The sequence below is a fragment of the Garra rufa genome, chromosome 9, assembly GCF_049309525.1.
Source record: "Garra rufa chromosome 9, GarRuf1.0, whole genome shotgun sequence".
NCBI lineage: Eukaryota > Metazoa > Chordata > Actinopteri > Cypriniformes > Cyprinidae > Garra > Garra rufa.
The window spans coordinates 27,635,197-27,651,587 of NC_133369.1; the positions used below are offsets into that span (position 1 = coordinate 27,635,197).

A 16,391-nucleotide genomic window follows, 5' to 3' on the forward strand; every position below is an offset into this window, starting at 1 on the left:
TCTTCAGGCGAGGAATGGCCCCAGCATTGCAGCAGAAAGGTGACAGAAGCATCTAAGCACTTCCAGGCAGTGTTTATTGGTGGTTTTAAAGAATAAAAGATTCTACACCTAATTTACTTTCAGTGGTTGAATAATTTTGAACATAAATGTTTAGACACAATTAAAAATGTTTTTTCATTATTCGTCAACTTACGTTCTCAGTACTCATATGTGTATTAATGAACTTTCTTTAATAGTTTACTGATGCCTTTGTTGAATTGTTTTCACAAAATGTTGTTCTCTGCAGGAAAATGTCTTGCAGGTCAAGGGGGTTGAATAATTTTGATTGCAACTGTATGCTTAAAATGTTATCTCATTCCTTTGAAACTGGGTCTTTGCCACCAACGCTCAATGAGGCAGTTATAACACTTATTCCTGAAAAAGGGTAAGGACCCAGGAAGTTGGAGGAGACAGACCCATTTCTCTACATAATGTAGACCAGAAAATCTTGGCCGAAGTCTTAGCAAACAGAGTTAATAGATATTTGAGCACGCTTATTCATCCTGACCAGACAGGGTTTGTCTGTGGCAGAAATTCTTTCTCAAACCTTAGACGTCTTTTCAACATTATCTATCACAATAAGTCCAGCACCAGCGACCTTGTAGTCGTCTCTCTTGATGCAGAGAAGGCGTTTGACCAAGTAGAGTGGTCTTACCTATTCAATGTGCTGTGCAAATTTAAGTTAGGAGACACATTTATTGCCTGGATTAAACTCCTGTACCAGGGCCCCGGGGATTTTTTTTTTTTTTTTTTGCTCTTCTTAAAATGGAAAAAATGTACCCTGAAAAAGACATGTACACTGTTCAAATATCCTTTTAATAAAAAAAAAAAAAAAAAATGCATCAATTCCCTAAAGGCCTTAATTCAGTGGAGCAGTGTGAGGCACTTTTTATTACAGATGAATTGACTATATTGGACTTGTTTTGGACTGATAAAGAGAAATGCCTGCCCATGCAATTCTAAAGCTTGAAAATGCCAGGTTAATTTTTAATACAACTCCAATTGGATTCTTCTGAAATGAGGTGGTCATATACACTTAGGATGCCTGGAGGGTGAGTAAATAATGAGCTAATTTTCATTTTTGGGTGAACTAAACCTTTAAATTCTCTACGAAGCACATTGTTTTCACAACCAACAAGGCACAAGACTTGTAATAATGTCATATTGAACTGTCAACCATGTTACATTTCTTAAAGCTGCAGTCCGTATGTTTTGCCTCTTTGTCGCCATTTCTGTGTTGAAATCTGTAATTGCAGTTATTTGCAGAATTATCTTCATTACTTAGGTGTTGCATTGGTACGGCTCCTCAGCATGGATGAATCTAATATTATTAAGGTGCTATATAGCCTACCAGCCGGTACTCCTTCATGTTTAAAAACATGATGACACAAAGATGAGTGGTGGCATGCTTGTATTTCCTGTGAAAACTTACCAGTATCACTCAAATTAGAAAACATTACAAGCTTACCGTTGTGAATCGGGCTAAGGTAAGGAGACAGTGGCTGGTTATGAACTTGCTTAAAAATTTAATTCAGATTATTTGTAACCAAAACAATATTCCGTACTGCAGCTTTAGCAGAAAATGCCTCAATGTATTGTGTACACTGTAGAGTGCAGTAAAGTCTTAACAGCAATTCACATAAAATAACCTTATAAAATGTTTTATTTAAACATAGAAAATAAAATTCATAGTAATAAGTCATTGATGAAAACTTGCCAGAGGCATTACATTGTACACTTAAAAAATGAATGAAAAAAAAAAAAGAATCAGAGTGATTTATTTCACAGCAATCTGTTGTCATAGATGTTGTCTGGATTATATGCAGGAGCTTCAGTTTGTTTATGCCAGCTGTTGAGAGATAAAGTAAAAAAAAAAAAAAAAATCCGGTGGAAAGAAGTAAATTCTCTGAATCATGTATGATGTATGTAGTGCACATATTTGTGTGAAATAATTTTACAAATATTGACAAATCAAGCTACATACAGCATATCTTGTTATAAAGTTTGCAAAACTAAATGCATACTAGAGAGGACATGCAGTTGAGTATTACATTTAACACATTTCAGATTTGTTAAGTGTGAAAATATACTGTCATATACTGTCTATAAAGAAGTTTTAGTGAAGCAGGTAAATTAGCCCAACCAATTTGTGTCTTAAACACTATTGTATATATTTGTCTGTTCAGGACAGATATAAAATGAATGATTTAACTAATGTATTGCAGTAACTTACAGGTGGTTATGGTTTCTGACACGTTGAACTGTAGAATACAACGGATTATCCAACACTGGAAGAAAAACACTTTTATTAAATACGCTTTATCATATTTCACATATTTTTAACGACTTGCCAGGAAAATCACTTACCTTCTGAAATGTCAGAATACTGTACAGAAGTCTGACAGTTCAATTCAACTACAAGATACAAAAAAAGTATTTTACCATCTAAATCAGCTTTACAATAAGTCATTATTGTGATTTAAAATATGCTGTTAATAAACAAAGCTAAACTTTTTAAGACTTTTTTTGTGAACTTACTTTGGTTGTCAACTTTAGGTCTTGTTTTTTTAAAATAAAGAATGACACAGATGGTCAGTGATATGAGGACACACACAGACACTATTGTGGTCATCACTACTGTCACATTAGTTGTCATTGTTTCACTCTCGCCACTGTTCAGATTAGTTGTTACTGTTTTACTCTTATCACTGTTGCTGTCTTCAGTTTGGCCAGTCGTACTGTCAGCTGGGGTTGGAGCATCTTTGATGACTAGAGAAAAATAAACTTGAATGAACATCATCATCATTGTACAATATTTTAAACTAGGATAATTTTTTACGGTTATAAATATTAAATTGAAAATTCTCTGGTTACACTCCAGTTGAAAACAACCTCGGTTCCCTGAGATAAGGGAAGAAGAGTTAATTTAACAATGTGATGGGGAAATTTTAGTTTACTCTGGTACTGAAGCCTAATCCGTTCATGTTCATGTAGCTGCATGAACAAATGGCACTTCAACCAGCCAAAAGGGGTTGGATCTGATTGCTATAAAAGTCGTCTCTTTAGTCAGAATCTTTCGACTGGATGAGCTAAGAAGACCCAAGTCACTTAAGCTGAGGTCACACAGATATCACAACCAATAACTTGGCCAGGACACTCCTGGAAAAGAGATTTTAATCTCAGTGAGTTTTCTTTCCTGGTTTCCTGGAACAAGCACAGGAGGAGGAAATTCCTCTGGTGGAGTGGGCCTTCCCTCCTATAGGACATTGTAAGCCCGCAGAGGTGTAAACCAGGGCTATAGCATCCACTATACAGCAAGATCCAGTCTCTGCTTCGTAACCGGCAAAACATTAGAATGGCCTATGAAGCATGAATAGAGCTGCTTTGAGTGCTGAAACAGTCCAGACCACTCAAAAAGAGCTGAACTGGGCAGAGTGGATTAGGACCCTGCTCACCTTCTGAATTGGGGAGCGTTAGAAGGGTGATGACTTGTGCTCTGAATGGAGTGGAGAGTACTTTCAGCACATAGCTGTGTCATAGCGTTCGTGCAGGTCACCCACTTGCTTGACCAATGCTAAGGCCAAAAGAAGGGCAGGCTAAAGCGACAAGGGCTGCAAATCAGGCGACTGGAGCAGCTCAAATGGAAGGCCCTGTAGGGCCTTGAGGACTATAGATAAGTCCTAAGTAGGCACCTTATTAGGACAAGGTTATGTGAAGCATGCCCAGAGGAATCTGCTGACATGAGGCAGAGCATGCTCTGGAAAGCCCTGAGGGGAAGTTAAGTCCCCAGTCTGAATGAAACCGTCAGCCGCTGAACTGCCAGGGAGTTTTCCGGCATAAACCATGCCCTCATCTGGGCAGAATTGATAACTGTCTCCAGAAAGACAAGAAAGACAACTCACTGACTGGGAGATAAAGAGCTCTCGGCTAAATTGATCTTCAACCCAAGCTGCTCCAGGTGGCTGATGAGCTAGCGATTCAGCTGCCAAAAATGGGCCTGAGCACACCATCTGAGGAAGTATGAGAAATGAAAAAGTAGCATCTGTAAAAGCCCGACACGCTGTTCACCATACGAACCATTTCCAAGATTACTTTTGAAAAGAGTGTTTGCACTTAACACTGGAGAAAGTAAGCATCATTGTCCCATACCGAAGTTTAGAGCAAAATGGAGCAAGTATACTTGTTCTATCATGTTTAGAAATCAGCTTGACACATCCGGGATAGCTTTCCAAGCCTGAAGCCAGATGGCAAGTTTTTCGAGTGGCAGTTCGCCACATGGGGGTGGGGAACTGACATTTGTGGCAATGAGGAGAGGAGAAATGTTTTTTTGAGAATGTGGGTCTGTTAACACAGTGGTGATTTGTTTGGGCACGCACTGAATGAGGAGGACGGGCCCAACTTGAATGGAGCTTCCGTCGATTTGGGGGCTGAGGGATGGAGAGCAAGAGTGAGACTTCTTTGAGGAAGTTCCAGTCTTGGGAAGAACTGACCCTCTCCTTTTCCTCTCTGCCTTCAGCTCAGGATGGCTACTGAGGCTCAGGGTTCAGTGTCACTCTGGGGCAGGGACCTTGATGCCTGGAAAATGGGTTGCTTGGCCAGGGATGCTGCTGAAGCCCAAGCTCAGACTTGGCTGGGGCAGAACCGGCTTGGCATGCTGCTGGACGGATGGAGCCTTCTGCCAACTTGAAACAGAGTGCTTTGGTGAGAAGTGAAATATTGCCTGCAAGGACTTCTGTGTCAGTGCCGCTGTAAACCACTCAGCAAACCTATCCACGGCAGGGATACAGTCCCTTGAGAGAGACTGGTGAGTCTAGTAAGGCGACCTTGTCAGCGTCCCTGATCTCCATCAGATTTAGCCAAAGGTGGTGCTCCAGCACCACCAAGTTGGCCGTGGCCTTGCTGATTGCCTGCACTGTGGCCTTAGTAGCGCACAGAGCCAAGTCTATTGCTGTGCACAGTTCTCTAAAAATGTCAGAACTCTGGTCAGACTCATCCATGGTATAGAAAAGTTTGGCCTGGAACACTTATAGCATCTGCATCATGTGAAGCGCTGAGCCAGCTGCTAAATAAGCCCTGTTCACTAGAGCTGAGGTGGTCCTCCAGGGCTTCCCTGGGGCCAATGGAGGGCACAGGGGCACAGCGAGCACCTCTTACAGAGGGAGGAGCTTGCTTTTACCTCATTCTTTAGTGCCACCAAGAATGGTAAGAGTGGCAAAAGTGCAGGGATTAACATGCGTTGAGTAGAGTGCGTGTCACATCCTGGTGAGTTCCTCATTAATTGCTGGAAGGAACATGGCAGGCCGCTGGCGGGAGGAATGTTGACGGTGCCCTATCAGGTACCACTCTTCAAGGAGGCTGTGGGTGGGCTCTTCCAGGGCTCTGTCCACACTGGGCCGTGTTGTTTGCGTCAGAGTGAGAGTGTCGTGGTCTTCGGGAGAACACGCCCACTCTTCTGCATCCGAAGCAGTCACTGACAGAGTTATCCACGGTAACTTCCAAATTTGCTTAGAAATATGCTCTTTTGTATGCTGGATGGCCGCAGGGAAAGGTGTCAGGCTTCTTCTGCTGCTGGGGTTTCTTCTCACGAGCAACAGGCGGAGCTTCTTTCTCTTCTCTTTAGCTTCTTGCTTGCAGAGTCAACGGGAAGGTGATACTTGTTGCTAAAGGAGAAAAATTCTAAATGTTAAATGACTAAATGGTGCTCAGACCTGACTTATATAGCAGTCAGCTCTTCCCATTTTGGTGTGTTGAAGTGCATTTGTTTGTACAAACGTGAACAAATCAGTCTTCAGTACCAGAGTAAACAAGAGTTTCCCCATAAGTGTTATAATGCAATGGGAAAGACCATTCAAAAGGGAACACACCATTCATCAGTAGCTTCACTTCATAGCAGGTTTTTGTATTCACTCTGCACCGATACCACAATTCATCAGTGAGGTCTACATCTCTTATGAGTAGAGATCCGTTCTTTAGTTGTCTCGCTCTCGTATATAAAGGCTTCAGGTGTTTCTCTCTGCTGCTTGAGGGCCTGTTTGGATGGCGATATTGAGTTATTTCTGTTTGTTGGTGACCATTAACCACTTTCCAAGTGACTTGTTCAGTTCTCTTTTGTAGAGGATGTTCAGAGCATGGCAGCAATGCTGAAGAGCCTGGTGTTGGATGGACAGAGTCCAATGTTTTACACTCTGAAACCAGAGAAATACTGCATTACAATAGGCTACCTGTGGATCATTTGCTTGTTTCAGAAAGTTACATGCTTACCTTTGACCTTCAGGTTAAATCGAGTTTCATGAAGGCAGGCCTGACCCTTGTAGATCTGACAGTCATAAAGGCCATCATCGGATAATCTAATGTCTTTCAGATCAAGTGTAACATTTCCAGCATCTTTCCTCACAGACCATCTCTGGAGCTCTGATGCTGGAGAGATGTCTGGATACACGAGGATGTCTTTATCTTGGCTGGTCTTGCACAGTTTTACTGTAAGAGACTGCAGCGGGTGGGTTGTGGTTAGGCAAGAAATAGACATGTTGTCGCCCCGAACACAGTTTATATTCAACAGATGAACCTGCTTGCAGCGTCTCTGTGTCACCACTGAAAGGAAATGAAGAACAAAATGAGACACAGCACTTGAAAACCGAGACGTGAAAACCGCCACATTGCTTACAATAATAAACGTACTTGATATTATGAGTAACTGGTAATTGTCTATATCCACTAGTTTGTATCAGCGTAGTATGTTTTTCATCAGTGTTTAGTTAAGCCAGTAAAATGGTTAACTTGTCAGACTTCCAAAAAGGGCAAATCATGGGAACCTGTTTAGCAGGAGAATCTGTAACATTCACGCCCAGCTGTTTGATGTTTAAGAATAAAAAGCTTTTACACTGCTTTAAAAGCCTTTATGACCGTGTACACAAAGCTTGGCAAGACATTTGTGAAAATCAAAAGTGGTCGAAAACTGAATGTCAGAGACCATTGAACAAGAAGGACTGTCTAAAACAAGACCAAACTACTGAAGCAAAGGGACAAAAAAAACACAATATTTACATTGAAGATCTGTTTCCACAAAATCCACATAAATCTTCATTAAGCCAACAACCATTAAAAAGCAGAAACTGTTAAAACCTTAAATCACAAACACTGATGCTAAAATGAGGAAAAGGTGATATCATAATCATAATCAGGCATAAAATCACCTGACTATATTAACAAACCACTATGCTTAGTTTTGGAGAGATATGAGAAGCCGATTCTCTGAAGCTACTGGCAGACGTTTTTGATAGACGAGGTTTGACTGAAGACTATCTCAAAGTTGTATAAATCTGTTCTAAGAAGGTTAGAAGCTATATTAAAGGAAATAGACTGTTAAACAGTTTAGTAAAGAAATACTGCCTATTTCCCAGGTGTTCACGTCATTTTGTCCAGTTCTTACATATACACATTCTCTACAAATGTATTGTCTGGACTCCCTGTGAACCAATGAAACCAGTGATGTCAGTGTAATGATAAATTAATTAGTTGAGTAATGCAGCTTAAACTTTACAAATTTATTAAAACACATTCTTGCTTTAAAATCACACCTGTAGTTCATTAGTTTGGATGGTGGTAAATGAATTTGACTTCATAAAAAATGACTCTTACCTTCGCATTCTAATAAAGCTGCTATTAGAAGAAACAGGAGTTGAAAATGCGAAAGCTGAAAACACTTCATCATATCCAGACGCTCACTGCGGGACAGCTGAACTCTATATGAACACCGGTCACATCACTTCACTTACACAGTTGTCTTCAGTTACTCTAAATTAAATGCGGAAGTACTGTAGGAAATAAGGTCTACTCCTGTGCTCATATAGAGGCCTTCTATTAGAAAGCTGCTGTTAGAATATTTAGAAGATGAAAATATGAAGACTAAAAACACCTCATCGTATAGACATTTCAAGCAGCTCACAGCAAAATAACTAAATATGATCACAGGCCACAAGACCTTTTAAATTCACACAGTTGTTTGTGATGTGTGTAAAATGTGAGAGATGTAAATTTTGCACACATTTTAAAATCACCAAATCAGCTACAGTCCAGAATCCAACACTGTTTGTCTGTACCATGTGTCTATGACACACATCAGCTACAATATGTACCATTTACACAAGTACACCATTAAAAACAAGTATGGAGAGGAACTACTAAAGCACTGAATTTATTTTTGATAGAAAAGGTTTTGCTTACAGAAAATACAAATCTTTGATTTGATCAGTGCTTAATGCAAATTCTATTACAAATAAATACAAAATACATACATAAATCATTCTCATTTACTTCGGAACAAGAACAATTACAAAAAAAAAATATATTAAATTTACAAGGCATTGTAGTGGTGTACCATTCACATGAATCAGATGCTGTGTGCATAGATTAAAGGATTAGTTCACTTTCAGAACAACAATTTACAGATAATTTACTCACCCCCTTGTGATCCAAGCTGTTTTTGAACCTTCAAAATGCAGTTTGAATGCAGCTTCAAAGGGCTGTAAATGATCCCAGCCGACGAAGAAGAGTCTTGTCTACCGAAACGTTCGGTCATTTTCTTAGAAAAATGTATTTTTATATACCTTTTAAGCACTGAAACTCGTCTAGCACTAGGGCTAATGCGCGTTCGTGTCTATACGTTCTACCTAATCACGTCGAAAGGTCACGCGTGACGTATGCGAAACTACAGACCCAGTGTTTACAAAGCAAACTTGAGAAGAGAGAAGTGCAACGCAATCAAACATTCTTTAGCAACAAGGTACAACATAAAGTACAACGATGTCTGACGATTTTGAAGCTGGAGGAGCACATGAGATGGAGTTTTTCGCTGTTACACAGACCATAGATGTATACACATAGATTCCTCATTAGCGACTGTTTCTATGGGCCGTTCCAATATGGTGGACGCATCTACGTGCTTGGAGCGGTCCAATGAGGCATCTACGTATATATATCTATGACACAGATGATGAACTCAGTCAGAGAGAGAATACTGCGGCGGCGTCACAAGCCTCGGGCAGACCGCGTTCAAACGAGACGAGATGGTGGTGCAAATGTGGAAAATGCCCACATTTCCAACAGAGCAGGAATCTCAGTGCTGTCACGACTGGACCAAATGAAATTTGTGTCATTCCACACGCAATAACTCTGGAACGGTCCTTCGTCTCCAAGCTAGTAAACACTGGGTTTCGCGTGACCTTTCGACGTGATTACGTAGAACGTATAGACGCGAATGCGCATTAGCCCTAGTGCTAGACGAGTTTCAGTGCTTAAAAGGTATATAAAAATATATTTTTCTAAGAAAATGACCGAACGTTTTGTTAGACAAGACTCTTCTTCGTCGGCTGTGATCGTTTACAGCCCTTTGAAGCCGCATTTAAACTGCATTTTGAAGGTTCAAAAATCGGGGCATCATTTAAGTCCATTATATGGAGAAATTTCCAGAAATGTTTATCTCAAAAAACATAATTTCTTGACGACTGAAGAAAAAAAGACATAAACATCTTGGATCACAAGGGGGTGAGTAAATTACCTGTAAATTGTTGTTCTGAAAGTGAACTACTCCTTTAAGTCCTGTAAAAATAGACAAGAACAGGCAGCTTGGTATCAAAAAATGGAGTTAATGTGTCTGTTAGAAAACTAAAAGAGCTATGGTAAAAAATATTAGTTATTTCAGTTACTTTTTATATTGTTTACTTCAACATTATACATAGAAGTAAAAAACGAAAGATCATGTGCTGGTAAGCTAACAAAATAAACAATTTTCATCGGTTTACCATTAGGAATGAACAAAGACTGATTTGTCTTCTAGCCTGTCGATTAACAATTAACTATTTCAGTAGAAACAAACACTAATTGTGCTTTCGCCTAAACATATACAGTAGATGCATAAAGACAGAATTTCACAGTGCAGTTGATTTAGAAAAGCTCTGCTGTTTTATAATGTTAAATTACATTTGCTACAGGCAAATCAGCACTGAACTTGAGTCTCATTCTTTAAGTTCAGCATTTGTACGGAAATGGTAGGAAGGAAATATAGCTGAAATGTAAATGTCTTTATTGTGAATGTTAGAAATTGTGTTTTAGCATCACTAATGCATCTGTGTAGCGCTGATTCACTTGTACATGGAACTGGCTCTGTAAACATGAGCAGAGAATAAAATCTAATCCTTTTCTTGATACTAAACCTTGATTTCCCTCTCTCTCATCTATCCTCCTGGAACTGTTTTAGATGCATGTTTTGGACTGTCACGTCAATTTCTCTTTGTGTTGCCACTATACTAGATTATAGTGACATATTTTTATTCATTTCACATGACTACTCTCTGTACCTCTGCTAACAGGGTTTTTGAAAAATTGTTCACTGTGTGTTCATTTCCCTTCTACTAATACCCCGATATCCTTCATCTCCCATCAGCTTCTCTTAACACACACCTAATGAAATCATCAGTGCTCATAATCTGTGACAGCGCCCTTAAAACAAAATTAAATCCTATTCTCCGTCTCTATTATTTCACTTTATACAAAAGTTCTTATTTCTTCTGTTAATCACCAATTACTTAAACTAAAATAAACCAAAATCGTCTTTGCTAATTTGAGCCAACTCTCAACTGATCTCCTTTTCTTGTCTTTTTACACTCAACCTAAAGGGATCATTAAGGCTTTTCTCATAAAAAGAGTCTCTGAGGTCTAGATGAATAAAGCCATGTCTGAAATCTATTTGACTCACTGACAGTGAAAATGTAAGGTGTCATCAAGTGTGTAAAAAGCCGTCGTCCTGTTTTATAGATGGTTTAGCCTTAGATTAAACAATCTGATTTATATTTGTGGCAAAGCAGTTAAAACTCAAGAGTGGGAATTTTAGAGCAGGACTGAAGTTACTGTTTGTCCAGGAATGAAGCGTCAGTGAAGAGAAAGCCTAGATTTATCTCTAGGTCTTCAGCAGGAACTGGTCTTTAGGTTGCTCTCGGTGAGGATGGAGGTTATGCTGGAATGATCAAACAATCCATCATCATCATCATCATCATCAGAGCTGAGCACTGAAGATTCCAGAGCTGACTGTCGGGCCTGCTGGCTCTTCCTCCTGAGGGTAAAAAAACAATACTATTTAACATTTTGCAACAGCAAAACTGTCATTGTGGTCACATGACGATATGAAACAATACTGCCCTCCAAAGGCAAAGCGCAGTAACTACACCTTTGAGTAAATTGAGTTAAGGCTTAAAATGGACTTTGTGACAACTGTTTTGTCTTGTGGCAAAGTCTCCTGGTTTAATTGTGTCCTGTTTCATTGAAACGAGAGTTTCAACATGTTTGACTAGCTGGTGTAAAAACTTTAAAGGCATTTTTCAAAGTTTCAGTGCTGGGGTAGTTACTGTACTTTGCCTTTGGAGGGCAGAATAGGTCTATGGGGCAAAAGTGTAGTTTTTAAAATATATTTAAATTTCTTTTTCTAATGTAAAAGGTCTTTAAAGTTTTGTTTTGGGCCATTATGCTTTGGCAAAGTATCTGTCAAGCGAACTAAAACCAAAAGCACAATATGGCTTAATCCCTTCATTAAGTCTGTTTTTTGCTGCGTGTTCCAAAGTGAAGCATGCATTTTGTTCAGGCGATCAGTTCGTGATCCGGTGTTTTCCACACTTCAGAATGGCTCAGTTCACAGTGAATACAGATTAGTATGCGTTTAGGAATAATTTATGCTTTATTTCAGCAGCAGATGATTACAGCATTTTACTAGATTTTGTAGTGAGACAAGTTTTTGTAAGCCTGTTTTATAGATGCTGGTGTTTTCCTTCAAAATAAAAGCTCTACTGCCATTTCTGTCGAAATAAAAGTTAAAAAGTTCAGTATGAATTGCTAACAGTTAGCAGATTTAATGGGTAACATTATTGCATTTCAAATTCAAAATATCTCTTTCAAGTGTAGAAATTTGGAAAGTATTGTAATTTCCCTACTGTTGTGTAAAGCAAAAATAATATACTTATGAAATATTCATTTACATTTATTGACAGTGCAATTGTTTTACAATATATGGTTATTTCTGTCATAGGAATAACAATAATATAAAAATTTTATTATTATATTCTAATTTGTTTGGCTTTCTAAAACACCAGTGTGAATGTAATTTAGTCTTAACAGAGACAGTGTATCAAAAATAAAAAGAGGCTTGAGTCCACTTTAAAGTTCAGGTACAAGTCAATTCGCAGACTTTTTTCTGACTTGAGCTTTCTTAGTTAAGAACATGGGTTGGAGCTCTTAATTTTGAACTCTCTAAGTGCCTTAGATAGAACAATTTAACTTTAAAATGGTCTTTTTTTAAATACTGCAATAAATATTGTATCGTGGACTTAATATTGAGATATTATCATATCATGAGATTTTGATATCATTACATCCCTACTATTAAAAAAAAACAAAAAAACTTTTAATTAGGGGTGCGATTCTCAGTATTGGTATCAGTTCCAATGCTGTCAATTTCAACCAGATTGGGTATTGGTTAGACGAGACCAATCCTAATCCGATATTGTGCATATACAGTGTTATTGTGAAGCCCCATGAAAGGCACAAAAACTTTATAAAGCACTATACATTTTTTGTGCACTATATTCCAAGTGTTCTGAAGGCGTTTCATAGTTTAATGTGAGGTACAGTGTGTCACAAGTTCTTCCCTCACTCAACTTTGGCGGGTTTGCTTTGTTATTTTGGCCGTTTCAAACTGAACCAAAACCACCCTTAACTGCTCTCTAATAACAATTAAAAGCTTATTTATGTCGGCGCCGATAGCCTTGTGGGCAGCGCGTCGACACATAGCGCCGTTGCGCTCCGGGCGTCCCATGTTCGAATCCCGACTCGAGGACCTTTCCTGATCCCGCCCCCCATCTCTCTCCCACTTCGCTTCCTGTCATGTCTGATCTGTCCTATCGTAATAAAGGCAAAAATGCCCAAAAATATATCTTAAAAACAAAAAAAAACAAAGCTTATTTATATGAAAAAAAGTAAATTCTCCACCATTATCTTCTATCTCAATCACACACACTTACTTGAGTTCATTCTCTAGTGCCGTGACTTTGGATTGAAACACCTCCTTCTGTTCCTGCATCTCCTCCATGTCTCTGACGGCCTTTCTCCTCAATCCATCCAGCCGCTCTACCTCAGCCTCTCCTTCATCCACCTGCCTCTTCAAAGCCTTCACACGCAGAGTTAGCTGAAAAAGCACACATGCATTAAACACAGAAACACTCCACGGATCACACACTGCTCTATACATGCACACGTAATGCGTGTATTCTTTACCTGGTCTCTCTGCTCTGTGTGCTGATGTCTCTCCTCATCCAGGGTGATGTTCAGCTCCTTCAGTTTCCTCTCCAACCGTCGCTGAGAGGCCACCACAGAGTTCTTCTCTCTACAAAAACACATACAGCTATGTGCTTGGACCTCAGGATTTCCTGAACTTGAAGTGTACTGTTTAATGTTACGAAATTTTCAAATAAAGCAAATAAACCTGCTGACAATTTTCCCAGTTTATAAATTAAGCATCTGAAATTAGTAGTAGTTTAAGTACCGGTTTACAGACTGCACTGTCTACAATCTGTGTATTTTCTAGCAGCATAAAGTGCTTTCAATTAAAGAAGAGTGCTCTTTTCAAGCATTCTGTAGTGCTTTGTGGTAATGTAATTGTTTCTGCCACTTTACGGTAGTGGTTTTAGAGCCGCAGTTCATTAGGATGGTTTTTTTTTTTTTACCTCTCCTCTGCACGTAGTCGTTCCTCAAGGTCCTGGATTTTGCTCTCCAGCTGTGACACACCAGTAGAGGAACGTGACTGGCCCTCCATTTCACTTACACGAGATTTATAATCCTTTAGCTGAAAGAGACACAGATTAGATGAAACCCTGTGGCTAAACTGAATGAATGCATTGTGCAGCTAAAACGTTTATCATTGTTATCACAGAAACTCAGGCAAAGATAATGCAGCATACAGTATGACTATAGATCTGCCGCACTGTTTAATGGTCATGTACCTGTCTCTCCAGAGCATTTTTGTCCAGCTCCAGGTCTTGTTTGGAGGATCGTTCTTGCATGAGTTCTCCACGCAGCTGTTCAATCTATAAACAGAGTACAATTACCATCACATTTTGATTAAAGCATTTATCAGATTAAAGACCTGAATGATTTAAAAGAAAGTAACATTAACTGACTATTAATTACCGGCTGCTACAATATTAAAATATAATCACATCGTCATATAATCGCCAATATTCATATATTACCATTACATAATGATAAATGCATAATAATTATTGAAGGATCATTTGACACTGAAGACTGACGTAATGACTGCTGCAAATTCACAAGAATAAAAAAATGAATACATTTTAATTAAAGATCATAATCTTTGAAAAAAAGCATAATTTTTAAAAGGCAGCGCACCTGATCTCGGCTCCTGGTGATTCTTTCTGTCAGCATCTCTCCGTTGTTCTTTTCCTCATCTAACTCAAGCTCCAGGTGCTTGATTTTGTCCTGCAGGTGGAGACAAATATAACAGAGTGAAGACAGAGAGTCATCACATCACCAAGACCATGACACCAGATGTGAAGGTGAAACACACACCTCCAAGCTGCGGATCTCTCGTGAACGATCGTTTTGTGCGCTACGCTGTGTCTCCATCTCACTCTCCAGGTGTTTGAGGCGGTTGGTGAGCAGCTCTTTATCTAATAAAACATTGTCTCGATCCTCATAACTTGAGAACAGCTCCTTCTTTTGACGGGCCAGCTAAAAACAAAACAAAACAGTATGACCACAAACTGTTGACTGCTTAAATATATTCAGATTTTTATGAGGCCCATGTTGCACCTCTTCCTGTAGGGAATGGATTGTGCTCTGAGCTCTCTCCAGCTCACTGAGCTTCTCTTTGGCGTTTTTATGAGAGTCCTGCTGCTCTTTCTTCCACTTATCTCTCTGCTCGTCCAGCTGAGCCTGCAGGAGCCGCACCTCCTCACGGGATGCTGCAGACAAGCGCTCCATCTGACATAGAGAAACAGAGAAAAAGAGAGAATTCATGTGAAGTAAAAATCATGCTCCATGAAGATATTTTGTAAATATACTGTAAATATATCAAAACTTAATCTTTGCTTAGTAATATGCATTGCTAAGAACTTCATTTGGACAACTTTAAAGGCAAATGTTCTAATTATTGGATTTTTTTGCCCTCTCAGATTCCAAATTTTCAAACTATTCTCAGCCAAATATTGTCCTATCCTAAAAAAACCATACATCAATGGAAACCTCAATTGAAAAAAAATGACCCTATTACCTTCCGTGATCAAGGATTTGTTTCAGTGAACACATACCTCTTTATTGAGTTTGTCTAGCGCTCTTTCCTGCTGCCTCTTCTGGTCCTCGAGCTGCATGTTCTCTTTGTGGACAGCGTCTCTGTCCTTCTCCTTCTCTTCCATATTACGAGCCAGCTCGTCCCGCTCTAGGCCCAGTCTGGAGTTCTCACGCCTGGACTCTTCCAACTGCTGCCTCAGTTTCCTGGTCTCCTCCTGCTGTTCCTGTTCGGCCTCAATACTCTGAGACATGCGCTCCTGCAGCTGAGACTACAAACACAGATAACATGTAAAAAAAAAACAGAGAACGAGTAGATAACTGTCTGTTTTTGAATGCATGATATTAGCCATCTCAAAAGTGAAGAGAAAATTCTGCTATAATTTACTCACCCTCATGTCGTTCCAAACCTCTAAGGCCTTTGTTCATCTTTGGAACACAAATTAACTTTTTTAATGAATTCCGAGAGCTTTCTGACCCTGCTTAGACAGCAACAGTACTACCATATTCAAGACCCAGAAAGGTAGTAAGGACATTATTAAAATAGTTCATGGTACATCAGTGATTTAACCTTTATGAAGCTACAAGATCTTTTTGTGTGTGTGTGCAAAGAAAACAAAAATAACTTTATTCAACAACTTCATCTCTTTCGTGTCAGTATTCAATGTGCGTTCAAATCAGTACCATGACAGCTGAACTACTGATGTCACATGGACTATTTTATCAATGTTTTTACTACCTTTCTGGGCATTGAACATGTCAGTTTTGTTGCTGTCTATGCAGGGTCAGAAAGCTCGCAGATTTCATCAAAAATATCATAATTTGTGTTCCAAAGATGAACAAAAGTTTACTAGGTTTGGAATGACATGAGGGTGAGTTATTAATGACATAAATTTCATTTTTGGGTGAGCTATCCCTTTAAGATCCCTTATAACAATAAGTCACTTGACACCAAAACCATCATCCCCTCTCTTGTAATAAGCTGCAAACTTTTACCTGAACAC

General features: G+C 39.2%; 1 protein-coding gene across 1 annotated transcript in view; it reads right to left on the reverse strand.

The window, feature by feature from the left end:
- Positions 1-8,217: 8,217 nt before the first annotated feature.
- Positions 8,218-16,391, reverse strand: part of cgna (cingulin a) — a 37,811-nt gene continuing 29,637 nt past the window's right edge. Inside the window, exons 13-21 of the mRNA XM_073847629.1 lie at positions 15,411-15,659; positions 14,914-15,084; positions 14,671-14,832; positions 14,491-14,580; positions 14,082-14,165; positions 13,806-13,924; positions 13,357-13,465; positions 13,104-13,267; positions 8,218-11,146 (exon numbers count right to left, since the gene is read on the reverse strand). Of these exons, the coding sequence (XP_073703730.1) occupies positions 11,002-11,146; positions 13,104-13,267; positions 13,357-13,465; positions 13,806-13,924; positions 14,082-14,165; positions 14,491-14,580; positions 14,671-14,832; positions 14,914-15,084; positions 15,411-15,659 (1,293 nt within the window). The 3' untranslated portion in view covers positions 8,218-11,001. The remainder of the gene's footprint in view (positions 11,147-13,103; positions 13,268-13,356; positions 13,466-13,805; positions 13,925-14,081; positions 14,166-14,490; positions 14,581-14,670; positions 14,833-14,913; positions 15,085-15,410; positions 15,660-16,391) is intronic.